At 45.7% G+C, this 26,450-nt stretch overlaps 1 protein-coding gene across 1 annotated transcript; it reads right to left on the bottom strand.

Moving 5' to 3' along the window:
* Positions 1-1,126: 1,126 nt before the first annotated feature.
* LOC121195282 (calcium/calmodulin-dependent protein kinase type II subunit beta) lies at positions 1,127-25,937 on the bottom strand. Its single transcript, XM_041058644.1, has 21 exons — positions 25,871-25,937; positions 23,040-23,134; positions 22,035-22,094; positions 21,450-21,504; positions 20,807-20,872; positions 17,952-18,024; positions 16,187-16,289; positions 14,814-14,897; positions 14,633-14,727; positions 14,426-14,548; positions 13,541-13,624; positions 13,179-13,221; positions 12,440-12,511; positions 11,202-11,239; positions 7,858-7,926; positions 6,685-6,729; positions 5,965-6,013; positions 4,817-4,892; positions 4,218-4,312; positions 3,898-4,134; positions 1,127-3,715 (listed from the first exon to the last, which is right to left on the bottom strand). Exons 1-20 carry the CDS (start codon positions 25,930-25,932, stop codon positions 3,899-3,901), a joined length of 1,623 nt encoding a protein of 540 aa, XP_040914578.1. The 5' UTR covers positions 25,933-25,937; the 3' UTR covers positions 1,127-3,715; position 3,898.
* Positions 25,938-26,450: the final 513 nt, after the last annotated feature.

Here is a 26,450-nt window from a genome sequence, read left to right as displayed (position 1 = left end):
TAGCTGTTGGGACTCAGCTTCCGACTGGAGTCTGACTGAATCACAGCGACTAACCGATGAAATCACCGCACAGATTAAACGCAAACACACGACGACGTTCTGCGGCCACGAGTCGAGATAAGAGGGAGGAGTGAGCTGCTCTCTGCATTGTCATTTTATTGGTTCACACACTGATTACATCTGAACACAGTTTAATATTTATAAGACTTGGAATGCACACCAGAGGAATCATCTTCATCTTCATCACCATCATCAGTATAATAAATAAATAAATAAATAATAGAGAACTCAGAAAACAGAGGAGTTCTGTGAGTGCTGCTCTGTCACCTCCTGATCACTCACCTGAACCGAGGCTCTTTCAAAACAAACTCATGAGGAGGTTAAATTGTGTTATGTTACAGACTAATTAACTGCACACTGATTGGTTGCCAAAGGGGACATTGGCTCTAAGTGACCAGTAATCCTATTAAAGCACTGATAGTATCAGGTTTTAGGGCTGGACAGGAAGGAGGACTGTTGGTTTTGGCTTCATGCCAGATGATTAAAAAAAAAACAAACACCAAACACAACCTGCAGAGTGTCTGTGTGAGAACAATCCACTCACTCATGTTTGTTAATGTGACTAAAGAACAGGCACCAGTGGAACAGTTGTTATTGGACTTGAAGTATTTTACAGCTGCTTTGGCTCAATTTTAATGAACACGTCTGCACAGAAAACATCTTTAAGGACTTATAGTGTAACACTGAACATGTTTTTAGTTGTTTGAGTTCTGGATGTTGTTTAGCCCTTGTTCCAGCTTCGTTTGAATGTTCTCACTGTCACTTTGGACAAAAATCATCATCCAAATGAAGGTGATGTGAAGTGAAAACCCTTCATGCAAAGAGCTAAAGCAAAATGTCCTTAAAAAAAAACCGAAACACTGAACCACATGTTCAGTCATCAGCAGCCACACAGTTCATGTTAGTACATTTCAAAGCTCATAACATAAAAAAAAACTTTTAAAGTGAACCAAAAGATTTATGTTTTCAGTTCTAATATGTTTTATCTGTTTCCTAAAATCTTATTTTATTGCTAAACATTTTATTTATGTTTCATTTTACATTTTAATGTTGTTTAATAGCGCTGAGCTAAACATTCAAACCACTGACTCCATGATTCTGAAAAACAGGTTTTTACAACATTTCACCTGAGTTTTCTGAATAGAAACCACGTGTCTCAGTAATGATGCCGACTGTGCTGCACACTCAGACTCTGTCGGGAAAACTGAGCAAAAGTTATTGTAAAATACTGTGAACACTGACTGAAGCGTCTGTGTGAGTCAGTTTGTCATTATCTTTCTGCTCACACTGTTCATCAGATTCTCACAAACACCCACCTGAATGCTGAACTCATCACAGTTGTACTTTGAACCCTGCTGCTGTTAGATGTTGGCGCCCTCTGGAGGAGAGGTTGATGTTCACCACTGAGGGCACTGAGGTTATGTCCTGAGTGTTTTACTCTGGGAATCTGAGGACGTTATGAATCTGGGACGATTTTACATTCTACTTAATGTAAGTGAATTTTATTTTATTGGCTAATTCCAGTATTTTTAAGGTGGAATATATTCAGTATAAATAAACGTCCAGTGAAAACCATGTACTCAGATTTTTTTTCAGATAGACATGAAGATCTCCTTCAGACATGCTGGAATAATAATTTGTGTCTGATATTATTTTTTCCACAAAAATTTCAGTTACCTAGTTGAAAAGTTATTAAAACTTCATCTATTCCTCATCACTCAGCGTAATCAGTATGTAAGCTGATATACTGAACTTGTTAGGAAACAGTTGTTTCATGTTCAGCATATTCAGATCTACATTCACCTCGATTCTTTAATCTGTCTGAGTCCACCTGATGACTCTCAGGCCAGTGATCCTTCACTTTCAGCTCTGGTTTTGGTCTCCACCAGCTGCAGAGGGAAATATCTGGCGTCATCACTGTCTGTTGTTACTTTATTATGAAACTATTGATTAAAGTCACTTTAAGGATTAAGTATTTCTGCATAGGCTGAGACATTTTTTTCTTATTGTTACTTACTGGCTAAATAAAACATTAAAACTCATTCGATTATCTAAAAATGTGTTGAGATGAAGATGGACAGGTTTCTTTTTAGAGATACATGGTTTTCACAGGACTGAGAGAAGTTTTCAGACAAAATAAACAAAATAAATAAATGAATCAAATGTTTTTCAGGCTTTTTTTGGGACCTCTGTGTTTCTAAAATTCTGCCCACACATCCCTGATACCAGTTCCTCATTCAGCATTTATATACATAGCATGTCTGAGTCTGTTCTTTAGAAGTGTGAAGTAAAAAGCTGAATTTTAAAACGCTGAAATGATCTGAATGAAGAATCGAACATCCTGATGTGAAGTCTGTCAGGTCTGATAAAATGGATTAATCAGATGTTGAGTTTTGTCTTTGAAACAGTAAAGAACCATTTTAAATCTGATCTGGAACCAGCATTTTCTCTAAAAGGCCTTTTCTGTCATGATCCTCAGCAGCAGCCTCAGACACTACACACAAAAACACAAAAATAGTTTATGCACTTACAAAGCCCAGAAAACAGAGGCAATAGATTATAGCTCACCAGCAAGTTCAGTCTAAAAAGAGAAAAATCAACAAAATGCACGATAACACCCAACGCACCAACGTATTAACTTGGAATATCATGCAATTAAATACCATCTACGGCGTAATTGTAGTTAAGTCACCACGATGAAACTGGAAATTTACATAAACAGCGTGATACTAGAATTTTAACCATTGTCATAATTTCAGCAGTTAACTTGCAATGTTCAGTACATAGAGAATCAATTAAGAACGACAGTAATATCTTAGCATGCTGCATGGTTTTCACTGTCTCACAGAGCGGCTCAGAGGGGTCCGGCGAACACACGGAGGCGTCGGTTTGGGGTCAACTACACTCCAGAGAAAAGAGAAAAGAGAAAAAAAACTCCACTGAATAACAAAACAAAACGGATAATTAAATACACCCACTCTCTCTCTCTCTGTGAGACACGTGGTGCTGTTTGTTCATTTCACACAGGCAGCTTTAGTCGTGCAGAGAAACAGCCACTGGTAAGAAGATACAGGTAGGAGTCATGCTCGTCATAAAAAAGAAGAAGAGGAAGAAGAAGAAGAAGAAGAAGAAGAAGGAGAGGATACATGACTAATAAATATACTGTACAGTTGAAAGAGCACAACGACAGACGGCAGCCATTATAATACCAGAAGTAATGAACAATAACTTTATGTTTGAGAAGAAGAAAGGGGGGAAATCTTTGACAGGAGAATGCCACGCTGGAGCGCAGAGTAAAGGAGAGGAGGACAGGTGTTGTCCAGGTGCGTTGCAGCGTCGGAGCCACATACAGACCCAACTGAAGACAAGACGCAGGCTAAAGAGTTTCCTGTTTGCAGCTGAAACGTGCTCTGCTGTTCTGTGGGTTCGGAGACGGGAGAGTCGGTGTCACTGTCTGTCGTCCAGGTCGTAGAGAGACAGAGAGAGAGAAGGGGCGAGGTGGGCGTGCAGAGTGCAGGAGAAAGATGGCGATGCCAGAATCAGCCGCTTCAGACCCTTTAGCTCACCCTCCATCCACCTCCACCTCTCTCTCAGCGCTGAGTCTCTTAGATGAGCCACTTATTCCTCCTCTGCTCCTGTCGGCCTCCTCGTCAGCCTCGGAAAGGAGAAAGTCAGTTTGCTGAGTGAGGCAGTAAATGTTTTAGAGGTTGGAACATTTTTTCTTAATCAATAACGTAAATCATTAATTGTAGTTTAGTTGCTCTCACAGTACATGAGGCTCTGAGCATCGTGTTCATGTTGGGCAGGTGTGTGTGTGTGTGTGTTGTGTTGTTGTACCTCATCCCTGCAGGGGGGCAGCCGGAGCTCCTGAGCAGTGGAAGTGGACGTTTTGCCACCGGCTGTCCCTGCGGTGCCATACCCGGGTCTCTTCTGATTGGCTGGAGCGTGGACGGCCCTGCCCGTCCACAAACTGCGTCAGGCGGATGTAAGCGATGCAGGCGGCGTCGTCCCCGATCATGTGCACGTGAGGGTTGAGGATGGTGGTGTGGATGGGTTTGCTGTTCTTGGAGAGGACTGATGGAGAGAGAGAAGGATCCAGCTTCAGGAGTTTGTAATTAAATTCACTTGATAAAACGAGAATAACGGATTTAACTTACGATTGTCAAAGTAAAATCTGTGGAAGTCCATTCCCTCCACCAGGTTGCCCAGCCCCTCAGGCTCAAACGAGGTCAGACCAGGGTCACAGATCTTCCTGTGAAAAGGGTCAGAACACTGTCCTCAGATATCACCCCACATATAGAAGACAGCGAGCGAAGGGGCAGGCTGGGGGGGTGGGGGGTGGGGAGCCCCACACAGCCCACAGGACGTGCACTGGCTGAGCCAATAATTTTGACTTCAGATTTATTATCTAAAACTCTCTGAACTCAGTCATCATAGTTTTGACGTAGGAACTGAAATTTACTGCGAGTATTTTTAGACTGTTTTTATTCTTATCATGCATTATTTCCTATAATGCCCCCGCCCACCCCCCCCCCCCACCTCAATCTGCCAAGCATTATTCTTAATTGAGTGGCAGGAAGAGAGGGAGGGAGAGGATAAAACAATGCCTGTAATTACTCTTTAATCTTTTAATACAAAAAAACACATTTGCATGTCAATCAGATTAATGGCTCTCTGAGGCCGAGCTTTAACCGCAGACTTTCCCTTCAGCTGACCAGATTTTTACGGAACCAGAAGAAAAGAGCGGTGGACTCACGCATAGGCCTCAAAGTCTCCGTTGTTGACAGCTTCGATAAGCTGCTCTGTGATCTTTATGATCTCCTGTTTGCGAGCTGCAGAGAGGAAACAAACGCACTGTATCACGTGTGACACTTCTCACAGAACTCAGGTCATGGTAGAAACTAAACATTCACACACATTAACGAAGGCAGGAGGACAAACACAGTCAGACTCACCTAACAGCTTGTTACTCATTGTCAGTCATCTCTCTCGCCCCCGTGTCTCTGAGTGAAATGTCCTCCATGCCACCGCACACATTAAAGCTACTTCCACGCAAGAAGTTGTGTGTTTTCTCTTTAGCCACTGTGGCACAACTGATCCTCGCCAGCCCCCATGTTCAGAAACCCTCCTGCTCCGTCTCGCCGCTGTGCCGCTCTAAACCTCCATCCATCATCCATCATATCTCTTGTTTGCATGTGAGGTTGCTTGAGCTCATCACGCTATTCTTGTCCCAGCTCTTTAGATGAGATTTACTGTGTCCTTCTCCACTCGCTTCCTCCTGACACTGAGAGAAGAGCTTAGCTCACTCTGACCGTCCCTCTCCCTCCCTCCCCCTTTCTCCCTCCCTCCCTCTCTCTGTCTGTGGTTTTGTTTTTGCTGTTTATTTTCTCTTTTGTGGCTCTATTTATCAGGAGCACCTCTGCATACACCTCCTCACTTTATCCTGTTTCACTTTGAGTAGGTAAAAGTGGGAACCTCAGTAAAGTAAAAGTCCCTCCATTCAAAATTCCACTTAAAGACTCAGTTCAGCCACAAAACAAAACCCACGGCCTCATGTTTTCTAACCGACCCTCAGGTTAGTTTGAGTTTTATTTGTCCTGCTTTTTATAAATCTGTCCCTTCAGCTGGTTACAGAGGAAGTGAACGGACGGTGTCTGAGCTGATTACACTGTTAAATGATTACATTACAAAAATTAAACAGCAAAGGCACAGACTGTGAAGACTGAGGATTTTCAAGGGCGGAGGTTCCCAACCAGAGGCTCAGGACCCGCCAAGGGGCCGCAAGGTAAATCAGAGAGGTCGTGAAATGATTAAAAAGAGAGTCACTGAGATGATTGCGCCTCTCCCCCCCCCCCCTCCCCCCCCCACCCAGCCCCACGCCCATAGAGTGTGTATATAACCTACCTTTCACATCTTCATCCTCGATGGTGGTGTTGCTGCTGTCAGATGATTCCTGTAAAGTGCACAGACAAAAATATTAATTATGCAAAAAAAAAAAAACAGAAAAACACAAATTCAGATATACACACACACACACACATAAATGCATGCACACACGTACACAAAACCCTGAAATTTCTGCCACCAAATCTACAACGTGACTCTGCCTTAACACCACAACTTTGCCAAAGATACAGAACACAACAGCTGTACGTGTGACTCAGTCGCACACCGGCACAATCCCATCTGTGGATTGAGCCAATCCGGTGAGGACGGACACAGACGACTGCACATGACGTTTGGCCACACACAGTCTGAACAGGAGGACGGGGTTAATCTGCTCTTCCTGACATACATGGGTTACTCTCAGCCGGCGGCAGAACACTGAGCTCCGTTCATCTGAACACACAGGGGCAGTATAACACAGCACAACACAACCAAACACCGCACAGGAGTCACAGCTCCAGCATCTCACACTCTGTCCAGCTCTCTCATGCATTGATACACAAACAGATGCACAAAAATACTGAACCAAATACACACATCCTGCAAAGAAACTGGGTTTTTGTCCAAATACAGCTTTACCCACACAGATGGAGAAGCGGAGTGAAGACGAGGATGACAAATGAGAAAAGGGCAAGAAGTTAAGAGATGGAGGGAGAGAGAGAGGGGAGGACGATGTACCTTGATCCCATCTACTGGATTATGGATAACAGTAGTCTGAGGCTCCTGGAGGAAGAATGGAGAGAAAGAAAGAAAGGAAGGAAGGAGAGAAAAGAGTGGGCGGATAAATGAATGGAGATAAATAGAACCAATAACGAGGGAATGTTTTATGATGACAAATGAAAGTTTGAGAATAAGAGGAGGATTAAAGGATTAAAAGAGGAGGATGTGAAGTAAAACACGAAAAGAGGCAGAAATGAGTGAAATATTTTCACTTTGAGGAGAAGAAGCTCTGAGCAGCAGGATAAAGATCAGAAACCGTTAATGACACAGGATGATCCATCAGTGTTAATGAGTGATCTGTGGCAGTGTGAGAGTTATCAAACTCAGCTCAACTACATTTAACAACACATCTTTTCTTCAGCAGGTCAGTTGTTAAAAAACTACAAAGACCGACTGAATCTTTTTTAAAGAGTTTGTAAAGATTCACGTCTTCAGCTGGAGCTGAGAGCCACAGACGGAGACGGGAGGTCAGACAGTGCTGAGAGACGCTCTAACATATTATTGGTTTTGGTCTTTTCTTCGTATTAGTTGACAATAATACAAATACTGACCCCAGACCCTTTAACCAAACCGTTCAGAACAGTTTTGTTGTTACGTGAGTCTGTAATCATGAAAAATAAAATACACAAACGACAACATGAGCAAAGTCTACAAATCGTACACTGCAACATTTGTGTTTTTAAAAAAATTCTCTTAAATGCGACTTTTTCTCTTTGAGCCGTTGAATATTTAAACGTCTGAGAAGTTTCAGTTTGACGTTTTAGGAAATGAACTTATCCGCTGTCTTCCTGAGATGATTGATCACTGATCACTCTCATGCTTCCATGTTAAGAACGATGCCCGGAGGCAGTTAGCTTAGCTTAGCTTAGCTTAGCTTAGCTTAGCTTAGCTTAGCATAATACCGGAGACTGTATGACAGCACTGTTAACTCTCACTGATGAACACATGAAACGTCAAACTGTTTAAAAAAATGTGAATTAACACGCAGTCATTGCAAATCACAATGATCCACTGATAACGACACACACCTCTCTCCCTCTCTCTTTCACACACACACACACACACTGCATTTTGATTGTGTTTCTTGACAGACGGATGGACGGAGGGACGGACAGACACAGAGCTGCATACCAGCGCAGCAGAGGGGACGCTGCCTTTGGGACTGGTGACTATGCTGTTTCTTGTGCTGTTTGTCTGCGGCTGTGCAGGAAACACAAAGTACCACATTAGTGCTCAGCAGCAATGGAGAGAGGTGCCATCTGTTGGTTGTAAGGTGGGTGGTTACTGTGTAAAAAAAAAAAACCAGTGTAATACAGGTAAAAATAGCAGAGAGTTCCAGAGATGAAAACAGTGGGTAGAAAGAACAGAGTCCAGAGTCTGAGACACACACACACACACACACACACACACACACACACACTATGGACCCAGAAAGGTTTCCCCCACGTTTCCGACTCTTAATTAGACTGAAAGGTTTTAAACCGTCCATCATGTCAGTTCATTTCTGTCTGCAGCAAAGTCTAAATCAGCCTCAGTCAGAGCTCAGACATTCTGCTCGGAGCGTTTTCATTTTCACCGGGTTTCAGATGCTGTTTGGCAGATGGCGAATGAAACCACTGACAGCTGTGCAACATCTGTCAAATGTAAGGAAGCAAGCATCACGTCCATTTTGTCAAACTACGTGTCCTCTTCCGGCTGACACTGGTATCTCTTAATGTATCTCCCCTGAGTAAACAACATTCAGCTGCCTCATTTCAGCAGAGGCTGGTGAGGTCAAACACACACACGCACACACACACACACACACACACACACACACACACACACACACACACACACACACACACACACACACACACACACACACACACAGTATAAACAGCCTGCAACATGCTAAATATACAGACACCCCGTTTTATAAGGACTCACAGAGATGTAGCTAACAGCTCCTCCTTCACTGACAGCATGCACAGAAACACTGATGCAGGCACGACGCAGCGGCTTCATGCTTAAAACCAATTAACTGTATTGTCTGCTGGTTATTGTCCTCAGCCTGTAATGATCACTGTGTTGGACACAGAAGCAAAACAAAATGCTGGTCATTACAGAGTGAAGATGGAAACGAGTAGGAGAGAGAAGTGGGTTTACAGATGATGTAAGAACATCTGCAAATACCACGAGTCTGATGTAACCGTCCATTTGCATTAGATTTAGTATTTTTAGGTGCCAGTCAGTGACGCGTGGTGAAGGCCGAAGCAATAACTACCCTGTGGGAGACGTGTGCTGGTATACAGTCCAGTATCTTTAAACCCTGGACGAGTACATTAAAGGTAAGACAAATATTCATGAGTGGACACTGTCCTAAGAGTTTCCTCCATGAAGAGCAGCCTCAGTGAGATGGAGCTGAGCAGAAGGAAGGAGGATACGGGCTGCTGGGAATCAGGGAATGATGGATGGTGACGCACCGCTTAGAAAAGCTCTGACAAACCTGGATGAAAGGTGGATGAGAGAAGAAGAAAGTAAAGAGAAAGTGATTTCTGTCCTTCATCGAACCGTCCAGAAGGAGGGAGAGCAGCAGCATGGAGGACAGGGAGAGGACATGAGGACAGCTCAGAGAGAATAACTGGTTTAAACTCTCTGTGGTTGCTCTTAGCTATTTCATCCGCTCGGAAACTGAGACGAGTGTAAAACAAAGAGAGAGGAGATGCAGAGAAGGTGCCTGTGCTAATGCAGGGAAACTGTTAGAGCTCCAGGGCTGCGAGCATCGGTGCGACATCAGGGCGCAGCAAAGGAGAAGCTGTGATTATGTAATGATAGATTAATCATCTGGTGGGAAATAATCTGAGATTAGCACCAGGCCAACCGAGGGGGGGGGGGGGGGGGCATGCAGAGGTAGAGAGGGAGGAAGAGGAGAGGCTGAAGGAGGAGGAGGAGACACAGGTTAATGAAAGAGAGAGTGTGTCATGGAGAAACAGGCCAGGACAGACTGAGTGGAGCAGAGAGGGAGCGATAGATGTTTGTCCTTTAATCATGATTCACACACCTTCACCTCCAAAGGGTACGGAGCCCCCGCTGGGCCAAAAATGATGTCGTTCAAAGTTATTTCTCCAAACATTATGCACACAGAACATTATCTCATGTGAACAACATGCATCTGCTGCGTGTTGATTATTATTTCATATGAACAGATTCTTCCACAAACTAGATCCAAACAAGATCTATTTACTATTTATCTAACAAGATCCAGGCACACACACACACACACACACACACACACACACACACACACACACACACACACACAGACCCTGACAGAGGGCACAGACACTGGGACTGAGGAGGGGAAAGGAGTGATAACATCAGTCTGGTCTGAGTCACTGCAGATTCAGCGTCTACGTTCCCTCTCCTTCAGGAGATGAAACAGTAATGAGCTCTGCTTTGGCACAGAAATATTCCGGGTGAACAACTTCTGCAGTGGAGTGATGCAAAGTGCCGGCTGTGCCAAGCTGAAGAGTCTGAGTGGAGAGAGGAGGTAACGCAGCTCTGTCAGAGCAGCCAGTTAAAGGGAAGTTACCATCGGAAGTGAGAGGATTCAACCTTCAAAATAAAAGAAACAAAGGTCCTTGTCATATTTGTTTTAATTTGATAAAACATGTGTCTGAGGGTGAACATGCTTTCCTTAACTTTGACTCTGTGTTGTACATCACCTGTGCTTTACTACAGTAAACCATGTAAATGGTTTAAACTGTCTGGCTGTGTTTTGTCTGCGCATGTCCTCCGTCTTGGTGGACGTACGTTTGTCCACGTCCCAAAAATGGCAGCTTCCGAGCTGAACTGGTCTGACGAGAGTTTGTTACTGGACACTCTGATGGCAGGAAATTAAGCTATTTAAACAAGTCCACAAAAAAAGAACTGGGGACAAATCAATTTAAAAGCACTGGAAAACTCTGAAGCCTTTTAAAAGGCTGAAAAGCTCTGAACCCACCAGCTTCCTGTTTTCAATTCACTATTTCCTTGTTTTTTTAATCAGAACTGCTATAAAACTTCTAGTTGCTTCTTTTCTGGGATTCACACAATAATCAATAATATCAGATTATTTGACAATCATAAGGCAAATTAATAAAATCAAGGCTAAAATCACAACCACAGGCATCGATGCATCTCTGAGCTGAGACATGGAGTAAAAGTGAAGGACAGGAAATGACACAGACGTTGTGTTTATGCTGCGCCTTTAAGGACAAAAACAATACCCTGAAATTTTTTAAAGTGCACGCTACAGCACTTGACAAAGTCAAATCATGAAGATCGAATTGCATCTGCCTTTGACTGAAAATATTTATGGAGTAATAAAAGTAGTTCTGAAGGCAGAGGGCATCCGAACAGTGGGAGAGGAGCCAAGGATTTAAAGAGGAAACAATGCAAATGAAAACGAAAGAGAGGAGACAGGAGGTAAGAGAAGAGTCCGGCTCACTTACCTTCACATCAGCCTTCTTGTTGAGGAGACTCTTGGCTGCTGCAGAGAGGCAGAAGGACACACCCTCAGATGGAAGCGTGCACATCATACACCTTCAGATGACCACGACCCTCTAAACCCGCTCACACAGCATGCATGCATGCAGAGGCCAAAACATTCACCTGCTCACCAAAGTCTCCAAAATGAACATGCAGACCACACAGAGTGACAGTGCTTATCTCCCCACATTTCCTCCCCTTCACCACTCTTAAGTGAGGAAAAAAAAAAAACAGGAACGGGATTCATCCCTCCCTCTAAAGAAAAAAAAAACCCTCCCTCCGTCCGTCCTGGAAAAAGACATTAAAACCCCAACAAATAAACACACACATTAAAAAAAATCTCCATCCAACTGGCACCTCCTCACCCTGATCCATTGCTCAAAACATTAGATAAGCAGAGGGCATGGAGGCAGGAGGAAAAAAAAAAGTCTAACTAATTCTCCATATAATCCAAACACACAGCTGCACGCACAGCCACAGACAGAGGGGGGGGGGGGGGGGGGATTAGGAGTGAAAGCATGAAGGAAGCAGAATGGAGATGCAGGTATGTGATAATGGGTTTGTTAATCTCAGGCTGGATTAGTTCATTGATGGGCAGGAAGTGCACACAACACTTCAGTGTAGCTGGACAAACACGAGACAGCCAGCAGCCATGAAGCCTGTTCTGGTGCTTGTTGGTGAAGGTTGTGAAAAACAGCCCAAAAAGCAACAGTTCAGTTCTGCTGACGTTAATCCTTCACTGAAGCAGCACTGACGCTCTGAGTGGGTGTGCGATCCCCAGCTTGAAAGCTACACTGCACAATTGTTATATTTTTGCAGCAAACATTTAAAAGCATCCCTCTCTCCTCGCACATCCTGACATCTGAGCTGCTGCACACACACCAAGCTGGATGCAATTTGTCTCCTAATTCCCTGCAGGGCAGAGAAGCCCTAACCCATGACAATCTGAACAGTAATACCCTCCCCTCCCAGACGAGAGACGCGGCTGCTTACCTTGGCAAACATTTGAGAAGCATTGGAGAGGGGGTGGTGGGGAGAAAAGATTTAGGAAAAGAGATTAAAACAAGCTGGGGGATAGAGAGAGTGTGTGATTTCCGTTTTAATCATCTCTGCCACGAGTTCAGCGAGAGGAAGGGATGTAAAGTTTTAGGAGAGGAGAGGTCAGATGTTGTGAGTAACGGTACGACTGAGGTGAGTTTACCTTGTTCCACGATGCCGGCGGTGGTTCCAGCCACAGCGCTGACAGAAGCGGGGGCTGTAGTCTGCCGACCCACTGAAACACACAGGGAGGAAGGCGGGTGGTTAGAGACAGAGGTGTTTTCAGGGATAAGGCAGGAAATGTAGAAGATGTAGAAGACCAAAATCCTAAAACACCAAACACTGTGGTTTAACAAACAGAAGGAAACGGAGAAACTGTTGGGGGGACTATCTTTAGCAGCGGATTAATTCACATTTGATGCTCTGGTGCTGCTCATGGTAGTGAAGGTGAAGTGCAACAGTGTGGCTCACTGATGTGGAGCTCTGTGTCACAGAGGGATGAGATGCATCAGGCTTTGGACACACGTTAATAAATAAAACGAATCATCTTGTTTCAGACACAGAGATTATAGAAATATTATACTGTGAACTGGTCCTGTTTATTTTGTCAGCAGCGTGAAGCTCAGCCTGATTTAAGAATTAGTCAAACATGTTGTATTGTTTGAGACTGTGGCTACGACGGCACAAAATCCAAGCAAATATCTCGGCTGTGTTTCCTGCTTACTCTAACACTGCCGCCCATCAACCTGCTGTGTGTTCGTGTGTGTGTGTGTGTGTGTGTGTATGTGTGAAGACATGGCAGAAGACAGATGGGATGTCATCCTGTCCTCCCCTCCTCTCCCGCTCAGGGCGCTGAGATGTTCCCTTGACTCTCCCTCGTCTTTTCAACAGGCAGCACTCACCAGAGAAGTTCCTGGAGACGAGCATGGTGGTCAAAATGGCGCCCTGTCGCAGGAAAGGACAAGACACAAGTGACAACAGACAAGAGTCTTAATCCACTCTCTGACACACCACACTTCACGCTGATCTGATGTCAGTCTCACCTCTGAATCAGCAGCCTGGTTATTTCTGTGTAAAAGCTGCGACGGCAGTTACAAGTCTGAGTTAATGTTGTTTCACTGTCATAAATTTAAGTTTGTGCGCTGGAGCACAAGAGTTTAAAAAACCTCTGGTAATAACTAATAATCTTCTGTTGGAAACAGATGCCGACACCGTGCGAGAGGCAGAGACACAACTTCACTTTGACCCATCGAGCTTTTCACACCTTGAGTTTCCTCCTGGCGTTAAACTTCTTCAGGCACTCGACTGTCTCCTGTCTGTGCATCATGGAGGCCACTGTGGAGCGTTGCTGTGGGGAGACAGAGAGAGAGACGCTGAAAATAAAACATTAGAGGAGAAGCTCTGACAGTGACAGGTTTATGTGGGCAGGAGCTGTCGGAGAGACTCGCTTCGCTGGAATGTGTTGATTCTAAGGCTCTTTAGGTGGCGACATTTCTGGCAAAAACCCCGGGCAGAATAGATTCAAGTTGGCTTTATAGTGTCCTGACAAACATCACCCCTCTACACACTCATTCTGTTTTATAATACAGGATCTGATGTGACATATGAAGCAGAGCTGGCTGCTGGCACAGGCAGGATGGAGGCAGACATGGAGGAATCTGGATCCTTTACTTTCATTAACATAGGAAAATACTCCATTACAAGTAAGTTGAGAACTAAAGGGCGACATCAGGGCATCACCGCGATCGAATGGCTTTCAGACGCTGCACAAACACAGCCTCCGAGGTAAACTGGTACATCTTAACTGCACGTATCAGAGTGTGGTGGGAGAGGCCGCGAGCTGCTGATCCCGATATTTTCGTGGATGATGAGCAGACAGAGGTGCTTATCCCTGAAATCGGTTGCTCTTTTGCCCCTCTGTGGGACAAACTGTTCAAGATAAGCTGAGCCAGTATCAGCAGATATGAGAGATCGCATGTTTGGAAACAGATGGCGCTGAGATTTTGGCAGCTTTGGACAGATGTTCACAAACTTGCTGTTAGGGGATTTACAAATTACAAATTGTTGGGAGACTCAAACAGGGGGCATGAAATACAGCTTCCTGTCTGCAGAGACTGGGTGCGGGTGTGTGCATGGTCTGTGTACGTACGCAGACCCATGGGTGCTTCAGAGCCTCCTGGGCAGTGATTCTCTTGGCCGGGTTGATAGTCAGCATCTGGTTGATCAGATTTTTAGCCTCCGGAGTCACCGTGTCCCACTCTGGGGAGGGAAACTAAAACGCACACACATATAAACAACATAACGTCTAATTTAAAGTGAGGGAAATGCAAGATAACAGCGACAGAGGTGGGCTCACATCATACGCTCCAGCTTTGATCTGCTGGTAGAGTTTGTGCTGGTCCTCGTCCCAGAACGGAGGGTATCCAACCAAAAGGATGTACAGGATCACACCTACGCACAAAAACACAACCTTTGTCTGAGTGACAGGGAGGAGAGCGAGGAGGCGGCGGTGAGGAGCCAACAGGCAGAGAGCTTACCACATGCCCAGATGTCCACAGGTTTACCGTACGCCTCCTTCCTCAGCACCTCTGGGGACAAGTAGCCGGGGGTCCCTGCAAAGCCTGCACACAAAAACACAGACAAACACAAATCAGGGCCCAGTCTATTGTAATCAAGTGTGGTTTGTTGTTGTTTACATTTCTCCAAACAGCACTGAGGGAGAGAAAGTGCGCAGCTGCAGAAAATGTCTCCACATTTCTGCTCATCGTGCTGAAAAGTCATTATTTCCCACGTGATCAACACTCAGCAGTTTCCTCTGCTGTGATGGTTCCTGATGCACCCTGTCATCATACCACAGACAAGACTCCAGAGACCAGAGACTCTGTAGCATCGCTCTGGCATCAGGGAGACCAGCATCCAGCTGCTTCACATCAGGATCAGCTGTCAGTCAAACTTTCATTTACATCATATCGATGTTTTCATCAGGACCGCCTGTGTTTGGAGAGAGCGCGAAAAATAAGCTACAACAGTAAAATGCTGCTGAAGCATCGATGACTCAGGATCAATGATCTGATAAAGTCAGAGCAGAGTAAAGGTCTGATGGTTTATTATGTCTGTATGTTCTGACACAGCCCCAGAGCCGCTGCGCTCAGGGCGCTCAGCTCAGCTCAGCTCAGCTCAGCGTGCTGCGGTCCGTCTGTAACAGAGCTCCGTGTCAAAGCAAAGCACAGTCGCTGCACTCGGTTCAGTCCGGTTGAGTTTGCTGAGAATCAGCAGTGACAGTTTTTATGCCTCCACAACAGAAAGGAACCAACACCAGTGATGCAGGTGTCGCTCTGTTCTCAGGTTTAAACGCCAAATTAGACCTCAGCCGAAATCTGGAGAGACAAAGGAGTCACTTGGAGTTTGCAGTGAAAACAAAAGGATCAGCTGAGATTAGAGGAAGAGGAGGAAAAAAATCTCTTCTTCATCCCTGACTCAAGAACACGATCACAAAAAGGATAAAATGACAGAATGGATGAACAGTTCAGATTCAGCCTGACAGAAGCCTCCATGATCCAGAGGAGGAGGAGGAGGAGGATGGAAACAGACAGATGTTACTGTGGATTTGCTTTAAAAGAAAATAGTGAATTTCTTTAGAGTCTCTCAGGGGACACCTGTTCACCTACCATTAATTAAAATGGCTCCTTTAATTACTGCAGGAGGAGACATGACGTGAGTTTGATTTCCAAATCCTGGGAATAACAGCAACACGGTGCTGCACTGCTGATCACAATAACTCTGAAATATATTCATGTAAAAGAGGAAATCTGAGTTTTTCTTCTGCAGTGACAGCGCCCCCTACATCCACGTTATCCAGGGAGTGGGAAGTCACAGTGTGTGTGTGTGTGTGTGTGTGTGTGTGACATACCAAACCAAGCCTGCTGGTCCCCTTGAACCTCTATTGCCAGTCCAAAGTCGGCCAGTTTCACCGCAGCGTTCTTGCACTTGCTGGCCAGCAGCAGGTTTTCAGGCTGCACATTCAACACAAACAGCAAACACAGGTGCATCAGTGAAACTCTCCTGTGATGTCTGAGTGAGCCAGAACCATTCAACAGGCTCACAGTTCTAATCCATGATACTAATGAGACCACCGCCTTTCTCCTTCTAACTCTGGCAGGGAGGCACCAAAGCCACCCACCCAGCCCTTCCTTACTTATGGAAGTTTAAAAGTAAAACAGGGAAGAAAGTGTGACCAGTCAAACCAGTCAAACCCAGACCACAGGACTAAGAATAGAACCGGATGCAGCACACATACATTCATAGCCACACTACATATTCTAACACACACACACACACACACACACACACACACACACACACACACACACACACACACACACACACTCTGAGGCTGACACAGACAGATGGGACTTAAAAATGTGTATAAGCCTTTTTTTTTTGCCATTTGTTTACTTGAGGAAAACCAAACACAGCTTGTCTCTTCGCCACAGTCGTGTCTCTCCTGCTCAGACGCTGATGTAACATCGATCTGACAAACATCGGTAGACGACAGACGCACAGGGACAGCAGCTGATGGCGACTGATTCCTGCCTTTAGCATTAATCGTTCCTCCACACTGGCACAAAAAACAGCTGCATGATGCGCTCCAGCTGCAGGAGAGTCATCAGGACACCCTCTGCTGGCTGATTCAAAAACTTAATTAGAGGAGAGTTGGCTTACGAACAGGAGGTGGTGACATACAGGACAGATACTGTGCAGCTCACCACCCCCCCCCCCCCCCTACACCTCGTCCTATACTCCGACACAGGACAGTCTAAAACCTAAAACCACTGTTGAATTTGCTCATAACTTGTTGATTAACGTGAGTTTTCTTCTGTGTGTGTTGAGCTCAGGGAAGATTGATCTAACTGAGGAATCAGGTATGATATGTACATTATGAGTCTCCTTTATCATGTTGTTTTCTTTATAAAGCCCATGTATCACACACTAACTGAACATGACATTTTCTGCAGCACACTGAGGGTCAGACACTGATCCCCTGGACGTTAGGTGTCATGGTCGTCCTCGCCTTCAGGGTAGCGGGTTCTGGCCTCTATGTTTCCACCTTGTTTCATGAACAACTAATGAGAAAACAACAACAAAACAACATCATCTCCTTTTTTTCTGCACTAACTTAATAAACCTCCTCCAGGGAAATCATCACAGCACAACCTCAGACCTTTCCCATCTGCCCTCCTGTGTGTGGGCAGCCTTTAATACACTTCTGTAGGGTAAAGCAATCGTGGAGTTCCCCAACGTGTCTCAGCGCAATAACATCAGATGATCTGAGGCCAGGACGGAGAAGGAACATATCCACATGACCTGAACGCTACACTGATGAAACCAGAATCACACTAATACACAAACACTGCTCTGTTAAAAAGAACACAGCAGCTTTACTCACGTGCACAAACAATCTAATGAAACACAAATGCACACAGAAAGATACATGCACGCACACACGTGCACGCACCGATCGATCAGGCCCACAGACATGCACACACATGCTGAGTCTCAATAGGTTTCACTGCACTTACCAGGCGTCAGAATCTAGTTCACAAGTCAGACGCAGACAAACACAACTGTAAATCCCTCCCGACACACACAGACACACACCCCTGCAGGTGACTCACCTTGAGGTCTCTGTGAACCACCCCCATCTGATGGCAGTGGAGCACGGCCTCCAGGATCTGCTGGATGCAATGACTGCATGCAAACAGCAGGTGGAGCAGGTTAGTTCAGGCCCCCACCACCCAGCATCCATGCAGAGGCATCCTCCTCTCAACACAGGCCACACACACACACACACACACTCACACCACATTTGCACACGCACACAAAAAAAGTGTGAAGAGTGAACCTGTCTGTGAACTATCGAGGGAGAAGGTGTGCAGTTTGCTATTTTCTGTTTTCAAGAAAGAGCCAAACATTAGTCAGGCGGTGTAGGAGTGCACTGCAGCTCCATGTGGGAGACACTGTGTCTAACCTGCACATTTTCCTGTGTAATTTATTCAGGAACAGCAGCAACACCGCCTTTGACGAAAGGATTTAGCAGGTTTCCAAGCTTCTGAAGTAGATGCTGCTCTGCTGTTACTCCACTGAACTCTACTCTTTCACTTTCTCTCTCATGCTTACTCACTCTCTCTCTCTCTCTCCCTCTCTCTCTCTCCCTCCCTCTCTCTCGCCTGCTAAGAACCCACAGGAAATCACTATTCTAGTTCAGACCGTCTAAAATAGTGCAACAAGAGTCCCAAAAGCAAAACCTGAAGACAGGCAGACACACAAAAAGAAAGAGACAGACAGACAGACAGACAGCAGGCACAGGCGAGTTGTTTTTAAATCACAGGCAAAAATTAAAAAATATCAATAAAACACAAGCATGTAAGAAACAAACAACCGTTGCACAGAGGGTGCAGAGCAATGCAGCACAATGAGACAGACACACACCTTGAGGTCCCTGTGCACTATGTCATGTTGGTGGGTGTAAGACACACTGTCTAGAATCTGATGTATACAGTGACTGTGGAGACAAAACAACAGGGTGAGGAGCAGATAAAGGGGGGGGGGAGCATAAAGACAGTAATACAGAGACGAGGAGAAGGAAGGGGAGCGTCTGAGGGGGGAGGATGTTTTAAGGAGAAGAAGGTTAAAGGTTCAGTTCACTGAAGTGTTGGTTTTTATTTTCCCAGGTTTTGTGATGTTTCTGCCTCCAGCCGAGTCCAGTGAGGATGAATCAAATTACATTTGGGCTCACAACATAAAACTCAGGAGGGACTGAGGCACCTCAGTGTCTCTGTCTCTTCATGTGATCCCAGACTGACTCCATGATGCTGAGATCAGATCTCTGTGGGGTCCAGACCATCTGCTGCAGGACTCCTTGGTCTTCTGGTCTCTTTCTGACTCTGGCGGTGTGTTCGGGCTTGTTGTCCTGCTGCAGGACGACGAAACATCTCCTAAAACCAGCATCTCCGGTGCGTGGACACGTCTCTGTCTGAGAGGGCGATTCCACCAATGTGAGCCATGTTCTGAGCAGCTGCGCTCAGGCACAGCATTGTTTGGAGAGAAACGCTAACGTCAGCATGCTGCTGTGCTCACAATGACAGTGCTTAAGCAGCTGATGTGCTTCTTCAGAACTGCGAGCTGGATGGACAGGCTTAGGCCTGATCTGACGTTAACCCACTGCGTCAGGGTGGAGGCACAAACCTGGATGCATGAAAACCGTTCACATGGCCGGACACCGCCACAGATAAGTGAGAAAATCTGTTTTTGAGTAATTTGGTTGAACCGTCAGTTTAACAGGGGGGAGAGAGAAGGGAGGGGTCGAGCGACTCTGTGTGCAGATGGAGGACAGAGAGGAAACTGTCAGCGAGATACTGTTGGACAGTTATCAAGCCATGCTAGTCACACACACACCCACACACAAACACATACACTGACACACACACACACACACAATTTATGCAAAGGGAACAAGGGAGAGTGAAGGCAGATGAGAGGGGAGGAAAGAAAAGAAAAGAATGGGGGAAGGAAATCTGAAGAACACAGAGGAAGAAACATTGATCCTCCATAAACTGACGAGCGTCTTCTTCAGTGCCATCACTCTGGCTGCGAATGTGTCCTGCATTTTAACTGGGAATTGAGTGGAACCACAGGTGTGAAAACACCAAACAGTGCCAGTGTAGCAAATCCTGCCTCGTCAAAATAAATCGAACACGATTTTCGTTCCTCTTTTTAACCTGTTACCAGACTCCCCCCCGTTTCTTCCTCATAAGTCTGAAAATGATTTACCTAAAATCAAAAGGTTGCTGTTCAGAGTTTGTGACTACAGTTGTAACCTCAGTCTCCTCTGAAAGGAAACGCACAGTGTGTGGACTCAAAACAAAAACTGCTTCCTCTTGAAATCTGATGTTTTTCATTGACGATCGGTAAATAACCGATACTTCAGTTTGTCTATAGCTCTGAATACAGCAACAAGTGGGGTGATGAAAAAGCCAGAGATGAGACCTGAGGAGATGAGGAGTGAGAGACCAAAAAACAGCTTTTCCTCTGTTTACTGCATCTCTCATTCTACCTCTTTTCTTCCTCCCTTTAATGTTTCTGTCCCCTTCTTTTCTTCTCTCTCTCGCCTCCACAAACCGCCTCCACAGTCAAATTGATTTAGGTCTACCTCCTGAGGGGGTTATAACGTGGGCGTGTGTGCATTTTGTGCATTTTGTGCACGTGTATGTTTCCATCTGTCTGTAAAACTCTGACTCTGGGGAAAACTCCTCGACCTCCATTTGCAATTCAGCTCACAGAGAAACTGCGTAGAGGTATTATCCATCATAACTCGAGTCTGTAACGCCAAAAAAACTGTGTGTCAGAATTGTCTGTTTGTGCTAATGAGAGGAGTCTGGCTCTCAGAGCTGCTGGAGGACTGCAGAGGCTGGAGGACTGACACATGGAGGGGATGAAGAAGACAAGACAGATGAGATTCATGGGTGTTTACCTGGCATCTGCTTCACTGTAGTACTCTCTAGCCACAATGTCCTCAAACAGCTCCCCTCCTGTCACCCTGAGAAACGTAAAGACGGAGGTTACAACGCCAAATACTGTACTTTTTACACACACACACACACACACACACACACACACACACACACACACACACAGGAGGGGGATGTCCTCATTAGGGGGAAACCCCTGCTACAGGATTCACTCCAACTGGGTTGCCATGGAGACTGGCTCCAGTGCGGGGGAGTGTGGTTGTATGTGTGTGTGTGTGTATGCGCTAAAGTGGGAGCCGCAAGGGGGGGGGGGGGTGCAGGAGGGGAGGAGGTGGAGGCGGTGGGGTTGGACTGTTATGTAATGGGGGGAACTGCCTTGGAAGCGAGGAGGCGATGGAGGAGAAGAAGAAGAAGAGGAATGAAGAGAATGCGGATAAAAGGAAAAAAGAAAGAAAGGGAGGGTAGAGAAGACAGATTGAGGGAAGGTAGTGGAAAATGAAGCACCAAGGGAGAGGGAGGAGGAGGATGAAGGAGGAGGAGGGAGAGCAGCACAGCATGGCTGAGAGAGGGAAGAGGCAGAGGCAAAGAGGAGGAGGAGGAAGGAGGGAAGGAGGGAAGGAGGGAGGAGGAGACAAAGCAACTCACAGGTCAAAGAGGAGATAGTGGAAGCCTTCCTCTGAGATACTGTCATGGAGACGAACTGAGGAGGGAGGTGAAGAGAAAGAAGGAGAAACAGAAACGGACAGAGAGAAAGAGGGAACAATCAAAGGCGTCTTCATCTGGTATTTACTCTGAATCACAAACCTTAGCAGTTTAGTCTTACAGGACTCGTCCGGTGATATTCTAACATCGTCTGAACATTTTTTTTTAAAACGAATGAATGAAATATATATTTGGGAGCAGTTATTACAGATTCAGTCGGCGTGGAGAGGAGTGTCACAGACGTGTTTCACAGCACCAGGACGGGAACTCCCCATGAAACAATAACTCTTAAGAATGAATCTAAACACTAAAATTAGAACAGAAGAACAGAAGAACCATTCTTTAATGACGTCTACTGTTAGGACTTGTTGGGATCTCTGTTAGAATGAAAAATAAAGTTCTGTGGGTTTGAATCATGTTCGACTGTGCAGCCTTAGTAGCTGGTCATGACTTATTAATGATGAGGGGTCAGAAGCAGACGATCAGGAACCACCGATCGAGGAAACACACTTAAAGGCAGAGTCTCACCGATGTTGGGGTGTTTGAGCAGTCTGCAGATGCGAGCTTCTCTCTCCAGTTTCTGATGGTCTACAAGAGTCAGACCAAACGTGTCAGTGAAATTCCATTTCAGTTTGTAAAGACTGAAGCAGAAACTGTTCTCAAGGTGACTGGCAAAGAGTTATGAGACACACACACACACGACTTATGTACATATGTGGTCGCCCACAAACACAGATGAGAACGGCCTGAGGGCTGCACTTGTCCCAGATGCCTATTTAACCCCTCAATCCTGAGAGGAGAGGAGGAGAGAGGAGAGGAGGAGAGAGGAGAGGAGGAGAGAGGAGAGGAGAGAGGAGACAGGGGAGAGGAGGGGAGAGGAGGGGAGAGGAGAGAGGAGAGGAGAGGAGGAGAGAGGAGACAGGGGAGAGGAGGGGAGAGGAGGGGAGAGGAGAGAGGATGGGAGGGGGGAGGAGATCCAGCTGAGTGGAGGCTTTATAATAAATGTGTTTTTAATAAAGATGGTGTGGAGCCCCACCCATGATCTCACTCCTTTGCAGCAGTTACACCATTGTTTCTATTTTTAGACGATTTCTGAGGCGTTTTTCAGTTTTGATGGTTTTTATATGTTGAGAAAACGACTGAGAAATCAAACACAGGATGCTGCTTCATCTCCGCTGCACTGACACAGTGTCTAAAACACTACACACAGCACTTTAAAGTAAAGAGTCTGAATTTTCTGTAGCAAAGAGTGAAAACTGAGCACAAACTCCTGATTTTATCCTGCTAATATCCTACCGCCCGTTCGCTCGGATCCTTCCTCTGACTGAAACTATCATCTGCCTCTCCTCCGAGGAACAGACGTGAAGGCTTCACACGCTGGAATCAAACGAGCGCTAAAATATGCTAATGTGAGCTTTCAGATCTGGGACATACACACATGATGAAAACCCCCATGATGCTCTGCTCGCGCTTACGACTGAAAACACACGTGGCACGGTTGCACAGGGCTGACGGGTAACGTCTTTCTCTCACCTCTGGCAGAGAGCTTTTTGGTGTTGATGATTTTGGCGGCGTACTCTTGGCCTGTGCAGAGTTTGACACAGCGGCGCACCACTGAAAAGGCCCCCCTGGGAAACAAAGACAGGAGACAGGAGGAGGAGATGGGTCAGCTGCCATATCAGCTTCGTCAGCATCAAAAGGGACATCTCAGCTGTCGGACTGACCTCGTAGTCGTCCTGGACCCGTCTCTGCCTTTAAACCACCCTGACCTGCATGACTGATGCACACGAATCTGGAGTTGTGTCAAAGTCTGTTTCCCCGTCAGTGTAAGTTTTTCCCAAAGCTGGAAAACTAACCAGATCTGCATTTTCTTAGAAATTTGAAATAAAAAATGAAAATGTCCTCCATTTTTCCATCTTGTGTCTGAGTTACATGGAGGGACTTGGTTTTAGTGTAGATTGTGGTTGTAAAGTTGTGTTTTGTTAAATTGCTTGAATTTTTTTCTGGGCCAAAGTCGTATTCCTCCATCACAGAGGAGCCGTAGAGCTGTGACAACATTTATTCCAACCAACAATAAATCTGAGTTATTTCCTTTAATAATCATTTTACTGTTCAGTGTATGAAATATCAGAAAATGAAAATCATCATTTCAAGTGAACATGTTCATTTCTTGTTTTGTCTGAACTAAGATGTGGGAAGGAGGGAAACTCTCTGAAGGGGAAAAGACTTTAACACAAGACCACAGACGTAAATAAACCATACAAAGAGACAGAAAAAGGATGGATGAGCCAATTTAACAACAGCTAACTGATTAAAGGTCAGAGGTCCAGAGCCACGCCCACAGCGTTTTAATTCAGAGTGAAACAGAAAGCAGTTTACAGGCTCATTTCCTCCATGACTTGAATAATTTCAGAGAAACGTTATCAAGCAGCTAAAATCAGAGGGAGAGAAGCTGCGTTTGGAGGATGAGTTCGGTGAGTGTTGAAGTGTTTTTAGGGCCACGTTTGCTCATCAAAGCCAACAGAGACAAACAGAAATAACCACCTCTGTCATTTCTCAGAGCTAATTTTATCTCACCTCAGTATTGTTACGCAATGAAACACTCGCACTCCCCTCAGAGCCCCTGCCTCTCACGAGCTCTCCAACACGCATTCATTATGAGGAGACGGGGTGAGTAAGCATGACACTCGCTGACACTCCCGCCGTGTGGTAGAGAAGGCAGCAGAGCTTCGACATGACAGGTTATCTGCAGGGCAGGTGGGCGTCAGGAGGAGGGCTGGATCTGGATCCAAAACCTGGATTAGCCGAGCTCAGAGTGTGACACACACCTTCGTCTAATCTTCTACATTCACCCTCTTTTCTTATTAGCAAAATGTAACGTACAAAACATCAAATAACAAATATGAAATATATATGAGAGTGTCAATTTATTTTTGACCTTGGAAACAGCAGAAACAATACGATTATATTTGTGACTCAACTTTATCTAAAGCTTTGTGCGTCTTACTGTCTCCACCACAACTGAGCTACATCCACTGACTGCTGAAGGCTGAGACGTGGCTGAAAGCTCCAGAAGAAGCCAATGAGAGGACAGTGGGTTCAGATCAGTAAGTCAAACTTCATTTTCTCTGAGTTTTAAATAAATAATCAAACTTTTGTTAGTTGCTGAGTGATTTTCTGTCACTCAAAGAAATTATTTCAACTTTAAATGAAGCTCAGCTCTGAAAGTCAGAGAGTGGTGGGCATCAGGTGCAACCAAAGCCCTGACTTCTCAGTGTAACATCATCGTTCTCTACATCTGCATCACACACACACACACACACACACACACACACACACACACACACACACACACAAACCCAGGACACAAAAGAAAGTGACAACACAAGCAAAACACTAATAAGGCTCTGTTATCAGTGAGGGCAGCTGCTGCTACTCCAGCATGTCTATTGTCTTTGACTTATCACATCCCACACACACACACACACACACACACACACACACACACACAGGGCTGGAGATCACCACCATCACCAAACAGCTCAACGCAGCCTGTAAAATAAAATCTCGACATCAGAGTTCACAGCTGAAACCACTCCAGCTCTCCACCGGCTTCTTTCTCCCGGGGCGGTGGAATAAATGTTCCTGTGAGGCGAACGTTGCAGAGAGATCCTCTCTACCCACGCACAACCTGACAGAGACACTGAGTCCACTTTGCATCTACCCACTGTGGCACCCATAGTCTCCTCAGTCTCTCTCAATTTGTCTGCATCCTGTTAGGGGCCACGCATCCCCGGTCTCTCTGTTTCTTTCCTTCTTTTTTATTTTTCTATCACAAAGGGAACCTCGTTAGATTAGCAGCAGATCAGGCGCAGCAGCATTATTCTCTGACTTCTCTCCAAAGCTGTTTGCCTCTGTGATTAAAGCCAACTGATGGTCAGGGAGCTTAATTCTGACACATCAGCTTTTCCCTGATATTAGGCCTGTTTGTCCCTAATTAGCCTCCGGGCAAAGAGGAGGAGGAGGAGGAGGGGGGGTGTGCCCTAAAGTGCTTCTGGGCGCCCCCCCTTCCCCCCTTCATGCAAAATCCAACTATCTGATGGCTTTTCATAGCCTGGCTGTTGCATTTAAAGTACTCTGGAAAAAAAGAAAGCATGCACTGAGAAAGAATCACGATTTAGAGGCTAAGCGTAGGCGCGGGAGAGCCCCAGACCAGCGTGCGTTTTGTTTTGAAGGGTTGGAGCTGCATCCATCACCGCAGATGTGCAGACCTCCATCCTCCCCCCCGCTCCTGTGCCATCGTAGGACAGGGTCAGGCTGCATGCAGGAGACTCAGAACAGCGGAGAATGGATCAGCGGCTTACTTGCCAAGCTCCTCGTACAGCTGGTATTCATCTGTAAAACGTGTACAAGTAGTCGTTGCCATGATGTTTCCTCCCCGGACGGGTGCGGGTGCCGAGTCCGAAATGCACGGTGCGTCGGTGCGGACGGGAGGACCTCGGGCTCAGTCTCCGCCCACCTCAGACCTCCGGACGGCTGAGTGGTTCAGCTGCAGCCCGGCGCGCACACACTCGCACACGGTCCCGGCTCGGATGGCAGCGGGCTCTCTCTGCTCCGCCAGGCGAGGAGGACGGACTCTTTAAATACCGCACAAAATGGAAACGTGAGCGCAGCACATGACGTTTCCCCGCGTTCAAACAAAAAAAAAAAAAAAAAGAAAGAAAGAAAAGACATAAAGAAGAAGTGAAATCAAAGCGCTGATTGAAGAGCGCGGGGAGCGCAGCGTTTGATTACACATTAGAATAAATGAGAAAATGAAGAAGCTGCGGCCGCTAATGAAATGACTTCACTTGTAACTTGAGCAGAGTCTGTTTCGGTTTTCCTGAGTTTCCCTGAATCAAAATGCTAAATTCTGCTCGGTGCATTTCAGTGATTGCACTGGAC

Source organism: Toxotes jaculatrix, chromosome 16 (assembly GCF_017976425.1).
Source record: "Toxotes jaculatrix isolate fToxJac2 chromosome 16, fToxJac2.pri, whole genome shotgun sequence".
Taxonomy (NCBI): domain Eukaryota; kingdom Metazoa; phylum Chordata; class Actinopteri; family Toxotidae; genus Toxotes; species Toxotes jaculatrix.
This window is presented reverse-complemented; position numbering and strand designations above follow the sequence as displayed.